The 23,806-nt window shown below is 49.6% G+C and overlaps 1 protein-coding gene and 1 long non-coding RNA gene across 14 annotated transcripts in view; one reads left to right on the plus strand and one right to left on the minus strand.

Moving 5' to 3' along the window:
- The window catches only part of LOC144988063 (uncharacterized), a 46,639-nt gene that overhangs the window by 17,155 nt on the left and 5,678 nt on the right, over nt 1-23,806 (minus strand). The window lies entirely within an intron of this gene.
- Nucleotides 15,745-23,075, plus strand: LOC144988062 (transmembrane protein 100). Its single transcript, XM_078938156.1, has 2 exons — nt 15,745-20,959; nt 21,047-23,075. The coding sequence occupies exon 2, from the start codon at nt 21,130-21,132 to the stop codon at nt 21,577-21,579; it is 450 nt and encodes a 149-aa protein (XP_078794282.1). The 5' UTR covers nt 15,745-20,959; nt 21,047-21,129; the 3' UTR covers nt 21,580-23,075.

Below are 23,806 nucleotides of genomic sequence, written 5' to 3' on the forward strand. Positions count from 1 at the left end.
ACCATGTTAAAAATAAATTCAGCTGTGCTCACTTTCTCCATGTATATCCAGTTTTTATCCGTGGTCAGTGTGCGAATTGTAGGTAGCGTCAGTGTGACACGGCCTTCAGCTGCGAGGCACCAGCCCCCCCCCCCCCCCCCCGGCGGGAGACGCAGCTGGGGAGATCAACGAGAAGTGGATTGTGGTTAAGTCATTGTGTTAAAGTCACAACATAAACCCCGCTTTAGCTCCGCCTGTTTTGCCAGAGCGACCTTTAACCTTCTTTGCGGCTGCAGAGGACGCGGCGTGAGCCAAAAGCACAGCGGGGTGGGGGCCGTTTCAGAGCTGATCCAGATTGATCTCTTTTTGCAGCCGAGGGTTTATAATTCATTTGCAGGACATCATTAGAGGCTTTGGTCTTCTCTAAACAGCAAAATCATCTAAATATTTGGTGGTGTTTATTTTCAGGTCTCCTCCTCTCAGCTCAGCTCCAGCAGCCTGAGGTTTGCTGCTGTTTGTTTTGGCTTTTTTTTCTTTTTTGTGTTCTTCTGTAAGCACATGTCAGGATCATTCATCACCACGTCGCTGACATCCCACATTCAGCTGGAATGTGAGGAATCTGAGTTTGTGGCTTCATCTGTGACTCCTGCTCTCAGGAGCACGCAGATGCTGGTTCAAAACCTTCAGCAAATGAGGCACAACATACAGAAGAAACGGACAGAGGCCAGAGTTTAGTCTGGACTCTGGATGAGGAGGTTTTTCTGAGGAGCTTCACTCTCTTCTTCAGAGATGATTCTCAGAAATCCCCATGGAGGGGTTCCAGACGTGTCCTTTTCTACACGTGTTCCTCAGATGTGTGGAAATCCTCCCTGAGGACTGATGCCAAAATAAAGACATGGAAGAGGAAGCCTCAGATCATTTCAACAGAATCTCTAAAGCCCCAGAAAGGACCATGCACACACACACGCACGTTTTAAAGACACTAAAAAGAAGAAAATAGTGATTTTAGTAATAATTATTTAGTATAACTATTTACTGGTGTATTTGAGCACATGTGGAATTTGCAGTTTTAATGATTGATTCTCCTGTGAGCTGTTTGTCTGTACAGATGCACATTTCATGCATCTGCACGCATGGACACACACACACACACCCATGGACACACACACCCTCACCCATGGACAAACACACACACACCCTCACCCATGGACACACACACACACACCCTCACCCATGGACACACACACCCTCACCCATGGACAAACACACACACACCCTCACCCATGGACACACACACCCTCACCCATGGACAAACACACACACACCCTCACCCATGGACACACACACCCTCACCCATGGACAAACACACACACACCCTCACCCATGGACACACACACCCTCACCCATGGACAAACACACCCTCACCCATGGACAAACACACCCTCACCCATGGACACACACACCCTCACCCATGGACACACACACCCTCACCCATGGACACACACACCCTCACCCATGGACAAACACACCCTCACCCATGGACAAACACACACACACCCTCACCCATGGACACACACACCCTCACCCATGGACACACACACCCTCACCCATGGACAAACACACACACACCCTCACCCATGGACACACACACCCTCACCCATGGACAAACACACACACACCCTCACCCATGGACAAACACACACACACCCTCACCCATGGACAAACACACACACACCCTCACCCATGGACACACACACCCTCACCCATGGACAAACACACACACACCCTCACCCATGGACACACACACACACACCTTCACCCATGGACACACACACACACGCACACGCACACACACACACAGGGCTGGACATGAAGGAAAACAGAAGCAGCTTTTCCGTCAGTGGAAGCTCTGAGCATCAATTCAATGCATTTCTTTCTGTATCTCAGATTCACAGCAACAGTCGTCTCAATGGGCTTCATACCGGTAATTGTAAAGTAAACATACAATCTAAGGATCAGGAATAAATAGAACTCAATGGTTAATGGCTAAACTAAACAGACTAAACCTCCTGCTCGGTGAGGAAAAACGGTTTCTGGGTAAAAAGCAGAGCCCTCAGGGGGGTCCACATGAAGGAGGGATCCTCCCCCAGGACGGACAGACGATGGACCCGTCAGCTCTGAGCTGCTGCAGCTCAAACTCTGCCTCTGCTGTGCATTAGCGGTTTTTGCCTCAGCTGCCTGTTTGGCCATGTTGCCATGGTAACATAAGCCTGCAGGCGAGCTCCAGGGCTTCTCTGTTAACATAAGTGATGTTTATGATGGCTCCGGTCAGAGGGGGGGACGGGGGGGGCAGGGGGAAAAGAAAACGCTGCATTTTAGGCTGGAAGGAAAATAATCCGACTTCAGGTTGGGTTCTGGTTTCTTCCCGCTGTGTTTGCTGGGTTCTGTGAGGTCGGCAGCACCGGGTTCCTGCAGGCTCCTCCTCCAGACTCACCTGCCGGGTCACCAGTGATTCTGTGGACCCAAGACCCCCTCTCAGCCTCTCTGCTGCTGAAGTTTCCCCATGAGGCGGCGCCGTCTGAGGCTGGTCCGGGTACGTCTGCTGTCTTGTTGCTGATCGTGCACGCTCGTGGACGCGCACGTGGTCAAATGCCTCATTGAAGCAAAGGCGTGTTTCTCCAGTCATGGAACGCCACATGTCAGCTGATCCATGAACATCAACCCGCCTGCTGCTGGATTCCCATCATCACCCGGGCAACCAGGACACGCACCATTTTCATTCAGAAAGCTCAGTATTATGGGATGGAGGAGCTGTGAAAGAATCCTCCTGTCAGGACACGGAGCTGTTTGAAACAGCAGGAACGGGCCGAAGCTCTGCAGGACTTCAGAAGATCCGGTCTCGGTTCTGGAGGTGAGTCCGTCAGTCGGGTCTCTGATGTCACAGACCTGACTTCTGAACTGAGGCTGATGGGAAGAATCTCATTTGAGGAGGACCTCATGTCTGAACACACGGCCAAAACATCAAGCGCTCTGTTGATCCTACGCTCTGCTGTGGCCTGTTACCATGACAACCACAGCAGTCATAAATCCCTGTCTGACTGGGACGAGGATCGGGGATGACGGCTGGTGGAGCTGCAGCCATGTGAACGCTGCGATGGAGGTTTGAATCCTGCCAGACAACGTTCAACTTCCTGAAAAGTCCTGCCCCCCCCCCGATGTTCAGAGGACAGAGGGGGGAGGGACCAAGGCAGACTCAATGAGGACCAGCTGTGGCGAGTGAGCAGAGACCAGGGAACGTTCCGGGTGGATGGAAGGAGGACGATGCCTCCCCAGGACAGACGGAAGCGCCTGAGATCAGGTTCCTCTGAGGGGGGGTGGGGGGTGGCAAAAACACTGAGTAACATAACAATGAGAGAAAATAAAGGAAGATGTGAACGTCTCCAGAGAGAGGAGCAGACATGAATCCAGATCAGGAAACACTTCTGGCTCTCAGTGTCATTAGACCAGTCCTCCTCAGCCGCCATGCCAAAGGGGGTGTGGGGGGGGGGCTGCTCCACCATCGGTTTCCTATGATCGGTTCTATCACAGAGTTTGTCCCTGCAGCTGTGCCCCCCCCCCCCCCCATCTCTGAGAAGGAGCCGTGTGTGTGAAGGAAAAGGGGAGGGGTCGTGGGCGCAGGCAGCCAGGTGAGGCGGCGCTCTGATGAGAACACGCTGCCCGTCACGTACTGCAGGGTGTGAGTGTTGCTGTACTGACGTGTGCATGTGAGCCGTCTGTCACGTCAACAGAACATTCAGACCTACCATCACGTTAACGGACGGACGTCTCTACGCCTGCAGGAAACTGACCACGTATGAACCAGACTAGACCATCAGCAGCACCAGAGTCACATTAATGCTAGAAATACTCATCAATTATCAGCAACAGCACAACAATGTTGTTCAAAGGAATCCACAGACTTATTGAACTTTAAAAGTGTTCAAATTACATCAAATGCACACATTCACTTTTAGACGTACTGTATGGCTCTCACCAAATGACATTTAAAAATGTGTGAAGTTTATGGATCTCTGCTAAAAAGGTTACCGACCGCTGAGCTACAGGTTTGATCTCTGAATCTGTCTGCAGCAGGAAAGTGAGGTCTTTTCTAGAAGTATGTCCAATAAGGGTCTTTTCTGGAAGTATGTCCCATAAGGGTCTTTTCTGGAAGTATGTCCAATAAGGGTTTTTTCCTGGAAGTATGTCCCATAAGGGTCTTTTCTGGAAGTATGTCCCATAAGGATCTTTTCCTGGAAGTATGTCCCATAAGGATATTTTCCTGGAAGTATGTCCCATAAGGATCTTTTCCTGGAAGTGTGTCCCATAAGGATCTTTTCCTGGAAGTGTGTCCCATAAGGGTTTTTTCCTGGAAGTGTGTCCCATAAGGATCTTTTCCTGGAAGTGTGTCCAATGAGGGTCTTTTCTGGAAGTATGTCCCATAAGGGTCTTTTCTGGAGGTATGTCCCATAAGGGTCTTTTCTGGAAGTATGTCCCATAAGGGTTTTTTCCTGGAAGTATGTCCCATAAGGGTCTTTTCTGGAAGTATGTCCCATAAGGATCTTTTCCTGGAAGTATGTCCCATAAGGATCTTTTCCTGGAAGTATGTCCCATAAGGATCTTTTCCTGGAAGTGTGTCCTATAAGGATCTTTTCCTGGAAGTGTGTTCCATAAGGATCTTTTCCTGGAAGTATGTCCCATAAGGATCTTTTCCTGGAAGAATGTCCCATAAGGGTCTTTTCTGGAAGTATGTCCCATAAGGGTCTTTTCTGGAAGTATGTCCCATAAGGATCTTTTCCTGGAAGTATGTCCCATAAGGATCTTTTCCTGGAAGTGTGTCCTATAAGGATCTTTTCCTGGAAGTGTGTCCCATAAGGATCTTTTCCTGGAAGTGTGTCCCATAAGGATCTTTTCCTGGAAGTGTGTTCCATAAGGATCTTTTCCTGGAAGTATGTCCCATAAGGGTCTTTTCCTGGAAGTATGTCCCATAAGGGTCTTTTCCTGGAAGTATGTCCCATAAGGGTCTTTTCCTGGAAGTATTTTCAATAAGGATCTTTTCCTGGAAGTATTTTCAATAAGGGTCTTTTCCTGGAAGTATGTCCAATAAGGGTCTTTTCCTGGAAGTATGTCCAATAAGGGTCTTTTCCTGGAAGTATGTCCAATAAGGATCTTTTCCTGGAAGTATTTTCAATAAGGATCTTTTCCTGGAAGTATGTCCAATAAGGATCTTTTCCTGGAAGTATGTCCAATAAGGGTCTTTTCCTGGAAGTATGTCCAATAAGGGTCTTTTCCTGGAAGTATGTCCAATAAGGATTTTTTCCTGGAAGTATGTCCAATAAGGGTCTTTTCCTGGAAGTATGTCCAATAAGGGTCTTTTCCTGGAAGTATGTCCAATAAGGGTCTTTTCCTGGAAGTATGTCCAATAATGGTCTTTTCCTGGAAGTATGTCCAATAAGGATCTTTTCCTGGAAGTATTTTCAATAAGGATCTTTTCCTGGAAGTATGTCCAATAAGGATCTTTTCCTGGAAGTATGTCCAATAAGGGTCTTTTCCTGGAAGTATGTCCCATAAGGATCTTTTCCTGGAAGTGTGTCCTATAAGGATCTTTTCCTGGAAGTGTGTCCCATAAGGATCTTTTCCTGGAAGTGTGTCCCATAAGGATCTTTTCCTGGAAGTGTGTCCTATAAGGATCTTTTCCTGGAAGTGTGTTCCATAAGGATCTTTTCCTGGAAGTATGTCCCATAAGGATCTTTTCCTGGAAGAATGTCCCATAAGGGTCTTTTCTGGAAGTATGTCCCATAAGGGTCTTTTCTGGAAGTATGTCCCATAAGGATCTTTTCCTGGAAGTATGTCCCATAAGGATCTTTTCCTGGAAGTGTGTCCTATAAGGATCTTTTCCTGGAAGTGTGTCCCATAAGGATCTTTTCCTGGAAGTGTGTCCCATAAGGATCTTTTCCTGGAAGTGTGTTCCATAAGGATCTTTTCCTGGAAGTATGTCCCATAAGGGTCTTTTCCTGGAAGTATGTCCCATAAGGGTCTTTTCCTGGAAGTATGTCCCATAAGGGTCTTTTCCTGGAAGTATTTTCAATAAGGATCTTTTCCTGGAAGTATTTTCAATAAGGGTCTTTTCCTGGAAGTATGTCCAATAAGGGTCTTTTCCTGGAAGTATGTCCAATAAGGGTCTTTTCCTGGAAGTATGTCCAATAAGGGTCTTTTCCTGGAAGTATGTCCAATAAGGATCTTTTCCTGGAAGTATTTTCAATAAGGATCTTTTCCTGGAAGTATGTCCAATAAGGATCTTTTCCTGGAAGTATGTCCAATAAGGGTCTTTTCCTGGAAGTATGTCCAATAAGGGTCTTTTCCTGGAAGTATGTCCAATAAGGATTTTTTCCTGGAAGTATGTCCAATAAGGGTCTTTTCCTGGAAGTATGTCCAATAAGGGTCTTTTCCTGGAAGTATGTCCAATAAGGGTCTTTTCCTGGAAGTATGTCCAATAATGGTCTTTTCCTGGAAGTATGTCCAATAAGGATCTTTTCCTGGAAGTATTTTCAATAAGGATCTTTTCCTGGAAGTATGTCCAATAAGGATCTTTTCCTGGAAGTATGTCCAATAAGGGTCTTTTCCTGGAAGTATGTCCAATAAGGATCTTTTCCTGGAAGTATGTCCAATAAGGGTCTTTTCCTGGAAGTATGTCCAATAAGGATTTTTTCCTGGAAGTATGTCCAATAAGGGTCTTTTCCTGGAAGTATGTCCCATAAGGATCTTTTCCTGGAAGTCTGTCCAATAAGGGTCTTTTCCTGGAAGTATGTCCAATAAGGGTCTTTTCCTGGAGGTCTTTTGGTTATCAGCCTTATGGACGTCGTTTTTTCTTCAGTTCATGTCCTGATGTTCTAGAGTCTGACCTTCTAGGACCACTGAGCTCTGCTTTCTTCACTTCTGCTGCTGTGATGCTTCTGACAAAGCCAACACTGCAGATGCTGATGGTCTCACTTTTACTGGAGTAGATCCTGGTGGATCTTCCAGACTCGTCAGTCAGGACGATGTAGATGAAAACGGTTCCGTCACTCCTTCATGACCGTCTGCTGGGAGACATTCTGTATCCGTCAGTGAAGCTTTGACTGGAGCTGTGTGGACATGAGGGGTTGAAGCTCAGCAGAGCTGCAAGAGCAGCCCCCCCTCTGAGTGGAGCGCTGCTGCCCCCCGCTGTTAAAAAAGATCCTGCAGTCAGAGGAAAACTGCTGTTCCAAAGGTTTACAGCTGCTCTGGTACCTGGAACGGTTCCTGACGATGATTAGGAGAACGTGAACATCCAAAGATCCTTTGTGTACGCAAACAGTGAACGTCGTCATGGGATACGAAGATGAGGAATGAAGGATTTACTCTCAAGTACAAACCAAGAAACCTTTCTAAAAACATCATCCAATCCTTCATCCATCCATCTTTCTGCTTTAGGTCAGCTGAGTGGAATTCTTTAGGGTGAGACGTTCACATGGTCTTTGTTCTAGATGTCAGTAAAGGTTCTCATTAATCACTGAGTTTGTTCCGTGTTTTCAGGTTTTGGATGGTTCCAGGTTGATGGAACCTGGTCGGTTCTACCTGCTGCAGGTGTTTCCAGCTGAGCTGAGGTTCCTTTTCCTCTTCAGATCTTCATTGTAAAGTTCAGTAGCTTGTCTTTTGTTTGCTGGTGGTGTTGGTCGGATGTCTTCATGGTGAATCTACCTGGGAGAAGGTGACGGTTTCAGGGCGTGGAGGCTTCCAAACAGGACGGCTTTGCTTAAATGACCTTTAAGTCTTAAACCAGGTTTTGTAAAAAGGTCCTGAAATGGTGAAAATGTTTCTTCTTCTTCCTGATCTTTCTCTTGTTTTTTCTGCAGACATTTACTCTAAATTATTATAATAATAATTGGATTTATCTGCTTTTCCAGCGCTTACAATATGTCCATCATTCATTCATACTCGGTGATGGTAGAGGCGTAGCTGCCAGTTCACGCCTACGGTCCCTCTGACCATCACCAGGATCATTCATGCTAAATAACCAGAAAAGACCATGAAACAAATCTGAGAAAAAGACAGAGGATATGATCTCAGACTGCGTACGATCATCCAGGGGGATCCTGAGCAACACTTTCTACAAAGTCACAAGTGTTTTAGAAACAGGTGAACCAACCTCAAAGAACCCGGAACGATCCAAAACTTTAGAAAACATCTCGACGTAGAACAAAGACGTCATGACAGAATTCCACTCAGCAGATTGAAGCCATTGACACTGACTGATGCAAACATGCATCAAAGCACTTTGGCTCCAAAATTACCTTCATGTAGCGTCTGTATGAAAACAAACAGCTTCCAGGTTCTTTCAGGTTTCCAGCGGTTGATGTTGGATCAAGTGTTGGCAGGTCAGTTTTTGGTCTAAAATAATTTATTTTCTCAAAGCTCACATTTGTGTTAAGAACCAAAACTCTGTTTTCCCTCCACCTGCATCACCAACAGGGAAACGTTCAGCATTTCAACATGAAGTGTGGAAAACAGAGGAGCCATGACCTGCAGTGAACGCTTTAGCCACCAGGGGTCGCTGTGTTACCGCCTTCAAAAGCCTGAACTGACGTCTTTTAGTAACAGAAGATGTCACCCACCTCCCACCTCCATGTCTGACTTGTTTCCAGCTCCTGCCGCTCACCGGGAGCCTGAAGTGACAGTAGGTCTTCATGTGTGGATGCGGGACCGTCTGTGTTTCAGAACAGGAGAACCGTTCTGCAGGTACATGGGTCATCATGACAGACCTCCTCTTCCTCCACAGGATTTGACATGGACAGCTGACTTACACATCAAATCACGTTACCAGAGGAGGATCCCTGATGAAGAGTTAGTGTGAAAAAGAAGCTTTTTGCAGACATGGAAGCTTCTGGAAGGAGGCCAAACGGCTCCGATGGACCTGAGAAGAAGTGAGGGAGGAGCAGAAGAAGACTCCTGATCTCTGACATGGAAGCGTGTTTTCAGCTTCTTCACCTGCAGATGCTCTCAGCTTCCCGCCTCCGGCTTCTGCCGGGCCGTCTGGAGGACTTTTACAGGATTCCTGCATGAGTCACAGCCAGAACGTTCTGTGAAGGCACATCTCTGATGTGTGATTTCCATCTGAGTCCAGGGGTTCTCATGTCTGTGTGGGACGTTTTACCTCCATGGAAGCCGCCCGGATGATGAAGAGATCGCAGGACCTCCAGGAAAAAGACAGCGTGCTTGAAAACGTGAAGCGTTTGCAGGTCTGACACCAAGAGTTATGTGTCATTCTGACGTTTGTTTGATGCTCCGGGGGGGGTCATCAGTCTGAGGTCTGAACCTGGAAGATGATCCTCAGCTTTGACCCACCTGAGGGCTGGACCCTCCTCCAAGTCCTCTGAGGACTCTGGGTCTACATCTGGGACATGCATGGGTGTGAGCATGCAGACGGCGCATGCTCACACCCATGCATGTCTTCCTTTGGTTTCTTCCTTCCTGGGGAACCCAGAGGGTCTGTATCTGCACTAAACCGGGATTGGGGGGTTCAGAGGGAGTTGGCCACGGCTCTGCAGATGACACATCTTTGATTCAAACAGGAAGTACAACGACGGATAAACACATTTCTGTTAGACGAGGAGAAAACCTGAGCCAGGAGGAGAATGACGTTTCAAAGCCAAAGCAGAGAAAGCCGGGTTCTGGTTCTGTTAGGAAGGACCTGCACGCCTTCAGACATGTTTTGGACAGGCTTTTGGCCCCTCCCTGCATGAAAAGCATCATTAATTCATTTCTTATGGGTCCTATCGGTGACACGGCTCCAGAAAGGTATCAATAGTTCATCTGTAGTTCCACGTGTGCTCTCCTCTCATGTGGTAAAAACAAGGTCCTCCAAGGTTAATGGCGCTCGTTTGCCCCGCCCCCTGGTTACCATGAACCCTCATCCAACAGGTGCTGCGGTTCAGAAAAGGTAAGCTGATCTCCACTGCAAATGCTGGACGAACAAAGGATTCAGTCACACTGGAGGAGGTTTGAACAGAGTGAAGACACGAAAGTTCTGGCCCGTTTACATGAAACACAGGAATGGGCTGCTGGATCCACACTGCAGGTTCTGACCAATCCAGGACCAGACAGACGATTCCGGGGACTAAATTCCTGGTCCGTTTACCTCAACAGTAGGAAAAGTCTGGGACTCTACTTCAGGGGCGCTTTTCTTCAGACAGCAGCACAGTTATCAAGACTGGTTTCCATGGTAACCAGTAGGGGTGTCGGATGTTTGTAGAATCACATGACTGTCGTCAACACATTGACACGTTTCACTTCTGCACAGCAAACATGTCAGAAAGTTTCCCCGTCCTGTCTGTCACGGCTGTGCTGGTGTCGCTCTAACCCCAAACACATCAACAGAGAGCTGTGTAGCTAACACCAGTGGTGGAGTGTCCCACCTAGGAACACCGAAGGTTCAAATCCATGTTAGGCTTTACCAAAGACGAATAGACGCTCAGTGGATGGATTGAGAGGTTAAACCAATGAAAATGGTTCCTGAGTGCAGCTATGACCACGCCCCCAGAGAAAGGCCACGCCCACAGAACGATGTTTGTAAAAACTCACAGGACTTCACCTTCAACTTCACTGCTGGAGCTGAACTTGGCCTCTAAAAGCTTCTGTAAACTCAACGATTTACTACTTATAAAATAAAGGGAAAGAACCCCCCCCACACACACACACACTTTAAACACACACAGTCCATCCGTTGTTGCAGCAACACTACAAGCACAAACCCAACAAAACCATCTTCATTAAATTCATGGGCGGAGTCATGACGTCTGTCAAAAAACCATAGAAGCCCAAACTCCGCCCATCAGCACCGTCAGACCCACACAGGATGGATGGAGATGATGTTCTAGGCAGCAGAAACCTAGTTTAAGTTTTACAGGAACGTCAGAAAACACATCAACAGCTGGAAAGTTTTTATTTGACACAGACTGAAACCATGATAAGAGCGGGTTCTGTTGGAGCCTTTTGGAGCTGCAGTTCTGCCCTTTGAGAACAAACTGTGTGACAGAAACAACAGAAAAACAAATGGCTCCAACAACCTATACGGAGCTTCCAAAGGGATGATTGGCAGAGTTCCTGTTCTATTCTAGGAACCTTTGTTCCGTTGGGAGGAACCGTCACTTGGGAACCTTTGTTCCGTGGGAGGAACCGTCACTCGGGAACCTTTGTTCTGTTGGGGAGGAACCGTCACACGGGAACCTGGGTTCCGTTGGGAGGAACCGTCACTCGGGAACCTGTGTTCCGTTGGCAGGAACCGTCACTCGGGAACCTTTGTTCCGTGGGGGATAACCGTCACTCAGGAACCTGGGTCTGTTGGGAGGAACCGTCACTCGGGAACCTTTGTTCTGTGGGGAGGAACCGTCACTCGGGAACCTTTGTTCTGTGGGGAGGAACCGTCACTCGGGAACCTTTGTTCTGTGGGGAGGAACCGTCACTCGGGAACCTTTGTTCTGTGGGGAGGAACCGTCACTCGGGAACCTTTGTTCTGTGGGGAGGAACCGTCACTCGGGAACCTTTGTTCTGTGGGGGAGGAACCGTCACCCGGGAACCTGGGTTCTGTTGGGGAGGAACCGTTACTTGGGAACCTGGGTTCTGTTGGGGAGGAACCGTCACTCGGGAACCTTTGTTCTGTGGGAAGGAACCGTCACTCGGGAACCTTTGTTCTGTGGGAAGGAACTGTCACTCGGGAACCTTTTTTCTGTGGGGAGGAACCGTCACTCGGGAACCTTTTTTCTGTTGGGGAGGAACCGTCACTCGGGAACCTTTGTTCTGTTGGGGAAGAACTGTCCTTCGGGAACCTTTGTTCTGTTGGGGAGGAACTGTCCCTCGGGAACCTTTGTTCTGTTGGGGAGGAACCGTCACACGGGAACCTGGGTTCCGTTGGGAGGAACCGTCACTCGGGAATCTGTGTTCCGTTGACAGGAACCGTCACTCGGGAACCTTTGTTCCGTGGGGGAGAACCGTCGCTCGGGAACCTGGGTCTGTTGGGAGGAACCGTCACTCGGGAACCTTTGTTCTGTGGGGAGGAACCGTCACTCGGGAACCTTTGTTCTGTGGGGAGGAACCGTCACTCGGGAACCTTTTTTCTGTGGGGAGAAACCGTCACTCGGGAACCTTTTTTCTGTGGGGAGAAACCGTCACTCGGGAACCTTTTTTCTGTGGGGAGGAACCGTCACTCGGGAACCTTTTTTCTGTGGGGAGGAACCGTCACTCGGGAACCTTTGTTCTGTGGGGAGGAACCGTCACTCGGGAACCTTTGTTCTGTGGGGAGGAACCGTCACTCGGGAACCTTTGTTCTGTGGGGAGGAACCGTCACTCGGGAACCTTTGTTCTGTGGGGAGGAACCGTCACTCGGGAACCTTTGTTCTGTGGGGAGGAACCGTCACTCGGGAACCTTTGTTCTGTGGGGAATAACCAGCACTCGGGAACCTTTGTTCTGTGGGGAGGAACCGTCACTCGGGAACCTTTGTTCTGTGGGGAAGAACCGTCACTCGGGAACATTTGTTCTGTGGGGAGGAATCGTCACTCGGGAACCTGGGTTCTGTGGGGAGGAACCGTCACTCGGGAACCTTTATACTGTTGGGGAAGAACCATCACTCGGGAACATTTGTTCTGTGGGGAGGAATCGTCACTCGGGAACTTGGATTCTGTTGGGAGGAACCGTCACTTGGGAACCTTTGTTCTAGGATCCGTCACTTGGGAACCTGGGTTCTGTTGGGAGGAACCGTCACTTGGGAACCTTTGTTCTGTGGGGAGGAACCGTCACTCGGGAACCTTTGTTCTGTGGGGAAGAACCAGCACTCGGGAACCTTTGTTCTGTGGGGAAGAACCGTCACTCGGGAACCTGGGTTCTGTGGGGAGGAACCGTCATTCGGGAACCTGGGTTCTGTGGGGAGGAACCGTCACTCGGGAACCGTTATTCTGTTGGGGAAGAACCGTTACTTGGGAACTTGGATTCTGTTGGGAGGAACCGTCACTCGGGAACCTTTGTTCTGTGGGGAGGAACCGTCACTCGGGAACCTTTGTTCTGTGGGGAGGAACCGTCACTCGGGAACCTTTGTTCTGTGGGGAGGAACCGTCACTCGGGAACCTTTGTTCTGTGGGGAAGAACCAGCACTCGGGAACCTTTGTTCTGTGGGGAGGAACCGTCACTCGGGAACTTTTGTTCTGTGGGGAAGAACCGTCACTCGGGAACCTTTGTTCTGTGGGGAGAGATCGTCACTCGGGAACCTGGGTTCTGTGGGGAGGAACCGTCACTCGGGAACCTTTATACTGTTGGGGAAGAACCGTTACTTGGGAACTTGGATTCTGTTGGGAGGAACCGTCACTTGGGAACCTTTGTTCTAGGAACCGTCACTTGGGAACCTGGGTTCTGTGGGGAGGAACCGTCACTCGGGAACCTTTGTTCTGTGGGGAAGAACCAGCACTCGGGAACCTTTGTTCTGTGGGGAAGAACCGTCACTCGGGAACCTGGGTTCTGTGGGGAGGAACCGTCATTCGGGAACCTGGGTTCTGTGGGGAGGAACCGTCACTCGGGAACCTTTATTCTGTTGGGGAAGAACCGTTACTTGGGAACTTGGATTCTGTTGGGAGGAACCGTCACTTGGGAACCTTTGTTCTGTTGGGGAGGAACCGTCACTTGGGAACCTGGGTTCTGTTGGGGAGGAACAGTCACTTGAGAACCTTTGTTCTGTTGGGGAGGAACCGTCACTCGGGAACCTTTGTTCTGTGGGGAGGAACCGTCACTCGGGAACCTGGGTTCTGTCGGGAGGAACCGTCACTCTGGAACCTTCGTTCTGTGGGGAGGAACCGTCACTCGGGGACCTGGGTTCTGTTGGGAGGAGCCGTCACTCGGGGACCTGGGTTCTGTTGGGAGGAGCCGTCACTCGGGGACCTGGGTTCTGTTGGGAGGAGCCGTCACTTGGGAACCGAAGTTCTATTGGGGAGGAACCGTGACTTGGGAACCTTTGTTCTGTGGGGAGGAACCGTCACTCGGGAACCTGGGTTCTGTGGGGAGGAACCGTCACTGGGGAACCTTTGTTCTGTGGGGAGGAACCGTCACTCGGGAACCTGGGTTCTGTGGGGAGGAACCGTCACTGGGGAACCTTTGTTCTGTGGGGAGGAACCGTCACTCGGGAACCTGGGTTCTGTTGGGAGGAGCCGTCATTCAGGAACCTGGGTTCTGTTGGGGAGGAACCGTCACTTGGGAACCTGGGTTCTGTTGGGGAGGAACCGTCACTTGGGAACCTGGGTTCTGTTGGGGAGGAACCGTCACTCGGGAACCTTTGTTCTGTGGGGAGGAACCGTCACTCGGGAACCTGGGTTCTGTTGGGAGGAACCGTCACTCTGGAACCTTCGTTCTGTGGGGAGGAACCGTCACTCGGGGACCTGGGTTCTGTTGGGAGGAGCCGTCACTCGGGGACCTTTGTTCTGTTGGGAGGAGCCGTCACTCGGGGACCTGGGTTCTGTTGGGAGGAGCCGTCACTTGGGAACCGAAGTTCTGTTGGGGAGGAACCGTGACTTGGGAACCTTTGTTCTGTGGGGAGGAACCGTCACTCGGGAACCTGGGTTCTGTGGGGAGGAACCGTCACTGGGGAACCTTTGTTCTGTGGGGAGGAACCGTCACTCGGGAACTTGGGTTCTGTGGGGAGGAACCGTCACTGGGGAACCTTTGTTCTGTGGGGAGGAACCGTCACTCGGGAACCTGGGTTCTGTTGGGAGGAGCCGTCATTCAGGAACCTGGGTTCTGTTGGGGAGGAACCGTCACTTGGGAACCTGGGTTCTGTTGGGGAGGAACCGTCACTTAGGAACCTGGGTTCTGTTGGGGAGGAACCGTCACTTGGGAACCTTTGTTCTGTTGGGGAGGAACCGTCACTCGGGAACCTTTGTTCTGTTGGGAGGAACCGTCACTCAGGAACCTTTGTTCTGTGGGGAGGAACCGTCACTCAGGAACCTTTGTTCTGTTGGGAGGAACCGTCACTCGGGAACCTTTGTTCTGTGGGGAGGAACCATCACTCGGGAACCTGGGTTCTGTTGGGAGGAACCGTCACTCAGGAACCGAGGTTCTGTTGGGGAGGAACCGTCACTTGGGAACCGAGGTTCTGTTGGGAGGAACCGTGACTTGGGAACCGAGGTTCTGTTGGGGAGGAACCGTCACTCGGGAACCTCTGTTCTGTGGGGAGGAACCGTCACTCGGGAACCTCTGTTCTGTGGGGAGGAACCGTCACTCGGGAACCTCTGTTCTGTGGGGAGGAACCGTCACTCGGGAACCTTTGTTCTGTGGGGAAGAACCAGCACCCGGGAACTTTTGTTCTGTTGGGAGGAACCGTCACTCGGGAACCTTTGTTCTGTTGGGGAGGAATCCTCACTTGGGAACCTGGGTTCTGTTGGGAGAAACCCGTCACTCAGGAACCTTTGTTCTGTGGGGAGGAACCGTCACTCGGGAACCTGGGTTCTGTTGGGAGGAACCGTCACTCAGGAACCTTTGTTCTGTGGGGAGGAACAGTCACTCGGGAACCTGGGTTCTGTTGGGAGGAAACGTCACTCGGGAACCTCTGTTCTGTGGGGATGAACCGTCACTTGGGAACCTGGGTTCTGTTGGGAGGAACCGTCACTCGGGAACCTCTGTTCTGTGGGGAGGAACCGTCACTCGGAAACCTTTGTTCTGTTGGGGGGAACCGTCACTCGGGAACCTTTGTTCTGTTGGGGAGGAATCGTCACTTGGGAACCTGGGTTCTGTTGGGAGGAGCCGTCACTGGGGAACCTTTGTTCTGTGGGGAGGAACCGTCACTTGGGAACCTGGGTTCTGTTGGGAGGAACCGTCACTTGGGAACCTTTGTTCTGTTGGGGAGGAATCGTCACTTGGGAACCTGGGTTCTGTTGGGAGGAACTGTCACTTGGGAACCTGGGTTCTGTGGGGAGGAACCATCACTCGGGAACCTCTGTTCTGTGGGGAGGAACCATCACTCGGGAACCTGGGTTCTGTTGGGAGGAACCGTCACTCAGGAACCTTTGTTCTGTTGGGAGGAACCGTCACTCGGGAACCTCTGTTCTGTGGGGAGGAACCGTCACTCGGTTACCTTTGTTCTGTTGGGAGGAACCGTCACTGGGGAACCTTTGTTCTGTTGGGGAAGAGCCGTCACTCGGGAACCTGGGTTCTCCATCTTTGACAGTGTCTCTGTAAGGCCGTCCTCAGAGGCTGAGCATGTGTTGACATTTGCCTTTAGTGTGGCGCGGAAAAGGCCTCCATGACTGCTCGCGTGGACGTTGTAGCACAGTGGAACAGAGATGTGAGGATGTGGGCGGGGCAGCAGACGGCAGCTATAGAAAGATCTTCTACTGGGCTGCCGTAACAAAGAGGAGCTTTGTGCTGAAGATGCACAAATGGATCCGCCCACCGCCATTCACACCAGAGGATCTGCTGATGGTCTATCAGCAGCTGAGGAGGAGTAGAGAGAGGAGAACCCGCAGAAAGTGGCTTAAAGGTGGGGGCTGATAGGTGGGGGCTGAGTGAGCCTCCTCCACAACTGTCTCTTTTACCCCCCATGGTGAGTCTGGGATGTCGTATCCAAACTGAATGCTTTTTTTGGTTTTTCTTTAGATCTTGGTGTTCTTTGTGAGACGGTAAAAGACTATGTCTGTTTTGTGTTTTTCTAGGACATAAACTCCTGCTGCTCTGCAGAAACTATTAGAAATTCACCTCTGAGTTGTGGGCGGGACTGCTGGCATGGAGTAAGCCCGCCCCTTCCCTTCCCCGTTGCTGAGAGCTCTCTGTTTACACTCTCCAGCTACCTTCCAGCCCCTCACTTTAGCAGTTCCACAAAAATGATGAACGATATCCATCCGTCCGGTTCTGATCCAGATTCTAGCTCAGGCCAGGAGAACAGAACGTTCATGGATCCATTTGTCTGCATCAGAAAGGGGCGGGGCATGGAGCTTGTGGCCCCGCCCAGCGTGTTTTCTATGCCACAAATAGTCTTTTTCAAACGTCATTTCCATCTGCTCCTGATTCTCAACGATTTAAGAAATCCTCACCCACAGATTTCATGTTTACTTTGTTTACAAGTCATCACAAAAATGCTACAAGAACACCAAAAACAAGTTTCATCGCAGCAGGTCTTAAAATACAAATCCCATTTGCAAAGTAGGTTGTTAGGAACTTTTTGTCACTGCAGAACCGCAGCTCAGAACCTCTGCAGAAAAGAAAAAAAAATAAAACCCAAAATCCCCCGGCAGCTTCATCGGAAATAAATATAATTACAGCGTACTATTCTTTATTAACAAATAACAGTAACAACTAACTACTACCTATATAACTAATGAACTAACCATGTAGGTGTTATAGATTGGCTGTGACTGTGAGTGTGGTGCGTCTTGTGTAGGACTAGGAGGAAGACGCGCACACACGTGTGTTGGGGGTGTGTGTTGATTCTTCTGCTCTCTAGCTACAGGTGAGCCTTCACCTGTGCTCTCTGGTAGAGACATCTTCTCAGAATATTAGATATTGCCCAGTAAGAAACAGACTGCAGACACTTTGTCACCTTTCTGGTAGCCATGAAGCCTGACACCCATGAAGAACGCGGGGCAGGAGGCTCCGCCTTTGTTCATACAGACACGTAACTTTGTGCTGCACAAAATAGTTCCCAAACAAAACATGTAGTGATATTCATGGAAATCTAACAGCGCGCGTTCATGTTTGGTGTTGCAGAGTGACTAAGAGCAGTAATACCCCCCCCCGACACAAAATCCTCCAGCGGGCGGCCATGTCGCGCATTCAAGAACGCACACAGCTTGTAATGGAAATTAATAAGAACGCAGTAAATTTGTCGTATTTCCTCGCAAGACAAAAGCCTCTTTTTGGTGGAATGAGGATGTGTGTTTCTGAAACAGCGACGTGTGTGTGTGTAAGTAGAGTGCGCACGTGCTTTCTGTAAGAGACAGGGACAGCCGTGCGCGCGCAGGCGGGTGCACAAGGAGAGAAGGAGAAGAGTGATAAAAGGTTTCCCATAGAAACCCTTGAAGTCTGAACACAGGACTAGCAGAGAAAGTAAATTATCAGCAAAGATGAACGTGTTTAATGTGTTTATTATAGTCCCAATCACGCACCATATGCTGAACTTTAAAAAAGAAAGTGCGGTGATGCGGTTATCGTCACAGCCCTATTTTAAACTCCCCTGACTTTAACCCTGAACTCTGGCTGAAATCCGCCTGAACTTACTTACTCTGGGTAAATTTACATATTTATCTAAACAAATGTCATTTTACTCCATTTCAATTAAATGTTTTTCCATCTTAACTAATTGTACTTTTTGAACTCTGATATGTCTAAGTTAGAGGCTGCATATATTCTCATTTTTATAACAATAAAATGAATTAAACTGAATGGATTCACAACATGAAATCATTTACCATTTCTCCAACTTTAACATCACACTGCTGTGCAATAGTGGTGCTCTCACTCATGGTGCAGAAAGAATTAAACATAACAGGATAAATAACTAAGCAAAACACAGTAAAACAGCTAAACAACTAAACACATTTGGTCAAAAAGCTACACTTAAACCCAAATCCATCCAGACAGGGAAAGGGAATGATATCCCACAATCCCTTGCGGTGCCGATCTAACAGCAGCACCAAAGTTACACCTACTTAATTGAATTAATTTGAATGAAAGTAAAATAAATGTCTGATAACTACGAGTTATTTTTAAGTTGACTGAACTAAAAAACGATTTATCTTAACTAAAGCAAATAGTTAAGTTAGATCAAAGTAAAATTTAAAAAATGAATAAAAAAATAAAATTAAAAGTATTATCTGAGCTTCTTCATCCACTAAATCATCTTCAAATGGACACGCCATGCTGCTTCACCTCTCTGAAAACAAACTAACCTTCAACTAAACCTGCTCTGGACCAGGTTATGTTCAGAGCATGAGTTGCTATGGCAACTAGACATACCCTGAAACATACCTCCATTTCTGGAACCCAAAGCTGAGGTTATCAACTTCCTTAGCCTCAAACTTACCGTGGGAGCTAGCATAACCTGCTTCCTGGAATACCCCCAGCTCTAGGGACAGACTGAAGGACAACATGACACAGGTGTTCATCTCTAGAAGAGTTCTACTTTTATACAGCCACCAGCTCCTTTTCCTTACATGTACTGGTGGATGGTAAACCAATGAAATGAGAGCATACTGCCACCTGCTGGAGGGGAGATGAACACAGAGCATTTTGGACGATGAGGCTGCTGGGAGGAGTTATCTCACAGGACTGTCGGATCAAAAAAGGGTTTTTCGATGTGGACAAACAACACGGGGATCAGTGTTGTGTAGCAGAACCACTCTCCTGTGTGATGATGCTAAAATGGCTGCTGAAGTTACCAACAACCGCATGAGTCATCGCCTCATGAGAAGGCTTTTGCACCTGCCTCCATTTTCCCGCCTGCCAAGGCTGCTGGGTGGACAGGAAGTGGCGTGAGTGTCCTCAGCAGGCAGGCTGGAGCCTCACAGTCAGACCCATCTGGTAGCAGCTGATGCCAAAGTCCGCTGGGCTCGTGCTTCCGCCCACTTCCCTCCTCCTGGACGTTTGCGTGTGTGACCCCGCCAGCTTCCTCTCCTGAGCAACTCGCACAGAGCGCTGAGCTCCTTCAGCTTCACTTCTGGGATTTGTGTTCCAAAAATCCTTCTAACTGATCCCTGCGTGTTGTTGACAGGACCATTTCTCCAGGATTCTGTTCACAAAATGTCCTAAAATCATGTTAAACTGGAACCAGTGAAGAGCTGCATCCCAGTCCAGCACAAAGGCGGTAAAAAGACCATCACCTGGATCCTGGTTCTGTAGAACCCGCCTGGTAGAACTGAAGACAGAAGCTGAAATACAGGGACACCAACAAGTCAGAAGTGCAGGAACAGTCCAATACTTCCAGATACTTTTGGAAAATATCCAGATCTGTGCTTTGGAACAAATCATCCTGGAAATCCTGGAATTCGTTTCTAGAAGAAAAAAAACTTTACTTCATCAAAGTCATCTCCTGCATGCAGATGGAACAGCTGAACGGTCCCAGAAATGTCTGAGCTTCTCTCTACTGTCAGACCATCAGAACCAGCTCACTGGGCTTCAGGTCTGGAGACGCGTGTTATTCTGTGCAACACCAGGATCCAGCAACCATACCATGACACTCCCCCTTCATGTTTGACAGACAGCTGACGTGGCTCCTCCCTCCTGACAGATGAATAGCAGATTCCAGATGTTGGTTCCTGGGTCCATTCAACATTCTTCCAGTCTTCCAGAGGCAGCCTTTCCTGCTCCTTGGAAACATTTCAAGATGTTTGATGGACTTTACCAGCTTGAACTTGAAAAAGGAGGAAGTTCTAAAGCTTTTGACAGACTGAATTTAAAGACGAGAGTTTCTCGACTGTCAGAGGAAACCCTGACCTTTAACTACAAAGACGGAGCTGCTGAAATTGAAACCAGTAAACCTCCAGGGATCCAGTCTCCAGGGATCCCGGCTCGTCCAGAAGTCTCTTTCAGACGAGTGGATCCTGAACTCTGACCTGACCCAAGTCCACTGTGGTCTGACCTTCTTTGCACCTCCTGCTCCTTTCATGGTGCAGTAGGAGGACACAGGGTTCTGCTTCAGCGGCAGACCCTGAAGGGGGCGCTACACCATGACATCCTGTCACTGTCAGCAACCTTTGAATGGATGAGATGAGCAACAAGCCACCACTCCTCCATGAGCCAATCTGAGCAGGGAACCAATCAGAGACCGTCCTCTCATGTGAGGCTCCCTCCAGCCCCTCCCCCTCTCCTCCACAGCCATAAAGGCGCCGAACAGCATCGCCGCACACACCGGTCGTGCAGGCGGCTCCGAGGACCAGCCTGCGCCGCACGCAGACATGGAGGGTGAGTGTCTGCTTCTCCCGTCTTTGTCTGAATGTCCTCCTCCTTTCTCCTCCTTCACTTCCCTCCTCTCCGTCCTTCTGGCTGCAGGCTCCTGCTGGAGGAAATTCTAGCGAGCGCACAGAGGGACCCCCCCCCAAAGCCCCCAGTGCATCCGTACCCGGCGCTCCAGGATGGGCTGCTCCTCCGGCCGTCAGCCCCCCTCCTCCGTCTTTCACCCAGACCTGGACTGTGGCAACAGCAGTGAGTCCAGCTCCTTCCCCCAGGACCAGAGTTTGAACAGCTGCGGGGAGGGGGGGGGCAGCCTGGGAAGAGGGCAGCTCCACCCCCTGGAGTCCCACCTGACTCTGGAGAGACTGGCCCAGGCCACGGGGGGCACGGAGAAGTCCTGGTACCGCTGCGTGTTCCCGTTCGGCGTCATTTCCCTGGTGATCGGCATGGCGGGCACCGGCGTGACGTTCACCTTCAACACGCTGCTCCGGACCAAAGTGGTGTCCGTGGGGCTGCTGGGCGCGGGGGGGCTGATGCTGCTGGTGGCCACGGTCTGCTGGAGAGCCCACCGGCTCAAGAGGAGGAAAAAGAAGGAGGGGGAGTTCTTCACAGCTGATCAGAGCACTTTGTGAGGGGGGGGGGGGGGGTCACATGGCTCCTCCAGGATGGGTTTGGTTTTCACTGCCGACTGTGTGTGTGGGGCGGGGAGGGGTGTTGCTCTTTCAGCCACATGCAAAGATGACCCAGAAGAACCGAACCCTCCAGCGGGTTTGGATCAAGCAAACAGAAAACGTAGCAAAGTTCTCCAACCACGTTCTCCAACCACGCCTCGGACCAGACGGCCTCTTTCAGTGGTCGCCTCCTCCTTTCATGCTCTGACAGAAGCAGAAAGAGATGAGCATGGAGATGGAGAACCAGCTTCCCTGCGTGTTTGTTCACATCTGTGAAGAAACGGCGTCTCCATGATCTGCAGCAGTCCTCGCAGCACAGAACACGGCTCAGAGCCGATGCCTCATGGTTACCAAAACTGCACCACCTTCAAGGAACGAACAAGCCGGAGCAACGGAGGTCTGTTGACTGAAGCTGCTCTGGAACCAGACGACCCAAATCTCAACAGAAGGAGCCCAAACCGGGAGTCACGATGGAGGAAATGGACCCGATACAGTTCTGTTGTCCAAATGTCATCTGCAGAGGTTTTCCTTCATCAGGGGGATCCGGACCCCTCGGGGACAGCAGCTCCTCCTCACCTCCTTTGAGGCGTCCAAACGTTACAAAGCTGCTCCTTTGCTCTCATCCTTCTGCTGAGCTCTGCAGCTTGTTCTGGCAGCAGAACCGGCAGCAGAACCGGCCTCTCCGATGTTCTCACTGTTCTGCTCTTTTCTGTTTTTAAATCCTCATTTGTCTTGTGGTTCCACAGAGTTCTGTTAGTTGTGGAACCAAACTGTAGCATGTGAACTGTGATAACCAGCAGGTGGTTCTGATGAAGACCCAGCAGCTTCGTGTCAGCAGGAGATGACCCTCTTCGGATTGCCGGTGCTGGACCGGTTTCATGCGTCTCCACTGATCCAGTTTGAGTCAGAGCTGCAGAGAACCTGCTTCCTGACTGCATCCATGCGGTTCTGGACGGCCCATCATGAACCGTTCTGTAGATACTGTATCTGGTGGAGTGTAGCCACAGCTCTAGGAGCGTCTTCTATAGTCCCTGTACAGAGTGTAATCGTGTTTCTTCTCGGTATGTTCAGGACTTCTCGCTTTCGCAGGTATGGATTCTCTGATTCCAAAGGAAGAACCAGACGTCAGAATCATCCAGCAGAACCTCTGGTGTCCTGGTTGCAGAATGAAACCAGCGGCTGAGCCGGTGAATAGTTTCTCGAGTGCCTTTGATTCTCATTGCATTATCATTGCTGTGTAGAGCTGGGTTCCTGTCCGCTGTGCTGGTGCCGGTGATGATGGAGTCCAGCAGGGCGGCTGACCCGGTGGGGTGGAGTCTGTGGATGTCCGTGTGCATGCAGGTCCAGTGATGCCAAACATTCGATAGAGGCTTTTTTCTTTGTAAAACTGTACGTTTGTATTGTTCACTGTGCCTGAGGCGCTGGAATAAATCCAAAGGTTGACTTTTGGAAACTCAGCTGATGGTTTTTCTTTATTCACCAACACGTCCCTCCTTTTTTACCAGGCGGGTCACAGTCCTGGTTCTGGCTCAGAGGAGAACTGTTGTTCACACAATGATTTACAGGTAAAGTGACAGGAACACTCCAGAGGAGGTTCAGAAGATGGTACCAGAACCAGACCAGAACTCATACTGTTTGCCTCTTCCTACTATTGATCTCATTTTTAACCTCAAACACAGACTTTCTGCTGACATGGCTGAAGTTTTCAGGAGAACAGTCAGAATTTGACTCCACTACCCAGAATGCCGAGAGGCGCTATGAAGCAGGCGACTTGTTGTGGGGTCAATGGGACGTTTTTTGCAGTGAACCGTTCATGTTTTCTCTGCAGAGAGAACAACGCTGCAGTTACTAAAACTACTGTCTACTCTCTAAAATACTAAACAATATCCTCACTGATCTGTTCAAGTACGCATCAATCCGCCAAGCTCCTGACTACAGTACCCACAATGCAACAATCCATCAAGCGCTGCAGCTTTGCAGTTCATGAAAGTCATAGAAAAAACATTTGGATAGATCTTTGAGCGCCGTGTTCCACAGGAAATCTGTTCCGGGTCAGAACCAGAATTTGTCTATTAGACGCACTATTCATTTCTGAGAAAATGAAAGGATTTGAAGTCACCTCATGATCCAGATAATGGTTTGTTTCTCTTTGTGAGCGTAGGAAAGAAAAACGAGCTAAGCATTAAAC

The sequence above is a fragment of the Oryzias latipes genome, chromosome 19 (genome assembly GCF_053564925.1).
Source record: "Oryzias latipes strain Hd-rR chromosome 19, Olatipes_Hd-rR_3.1".
Taxonomy (NCBI): Eukaryota; Metazoa; Chordata; class Actinopteri; order Beloniformes; family Adrianichthyidae; genus Oryzias; species Oryzias latipes.

Bases quoted from the DNA above. Each gene is read 5' to 3' on its own strand.
- LOC144988062 (XM_078938156.1), top strand. From the start codon at position 21,130: ATGGGCTGCTCCTCCGGCCGTCAGCCCCCCTCCTCCGTCTTTCACCCA.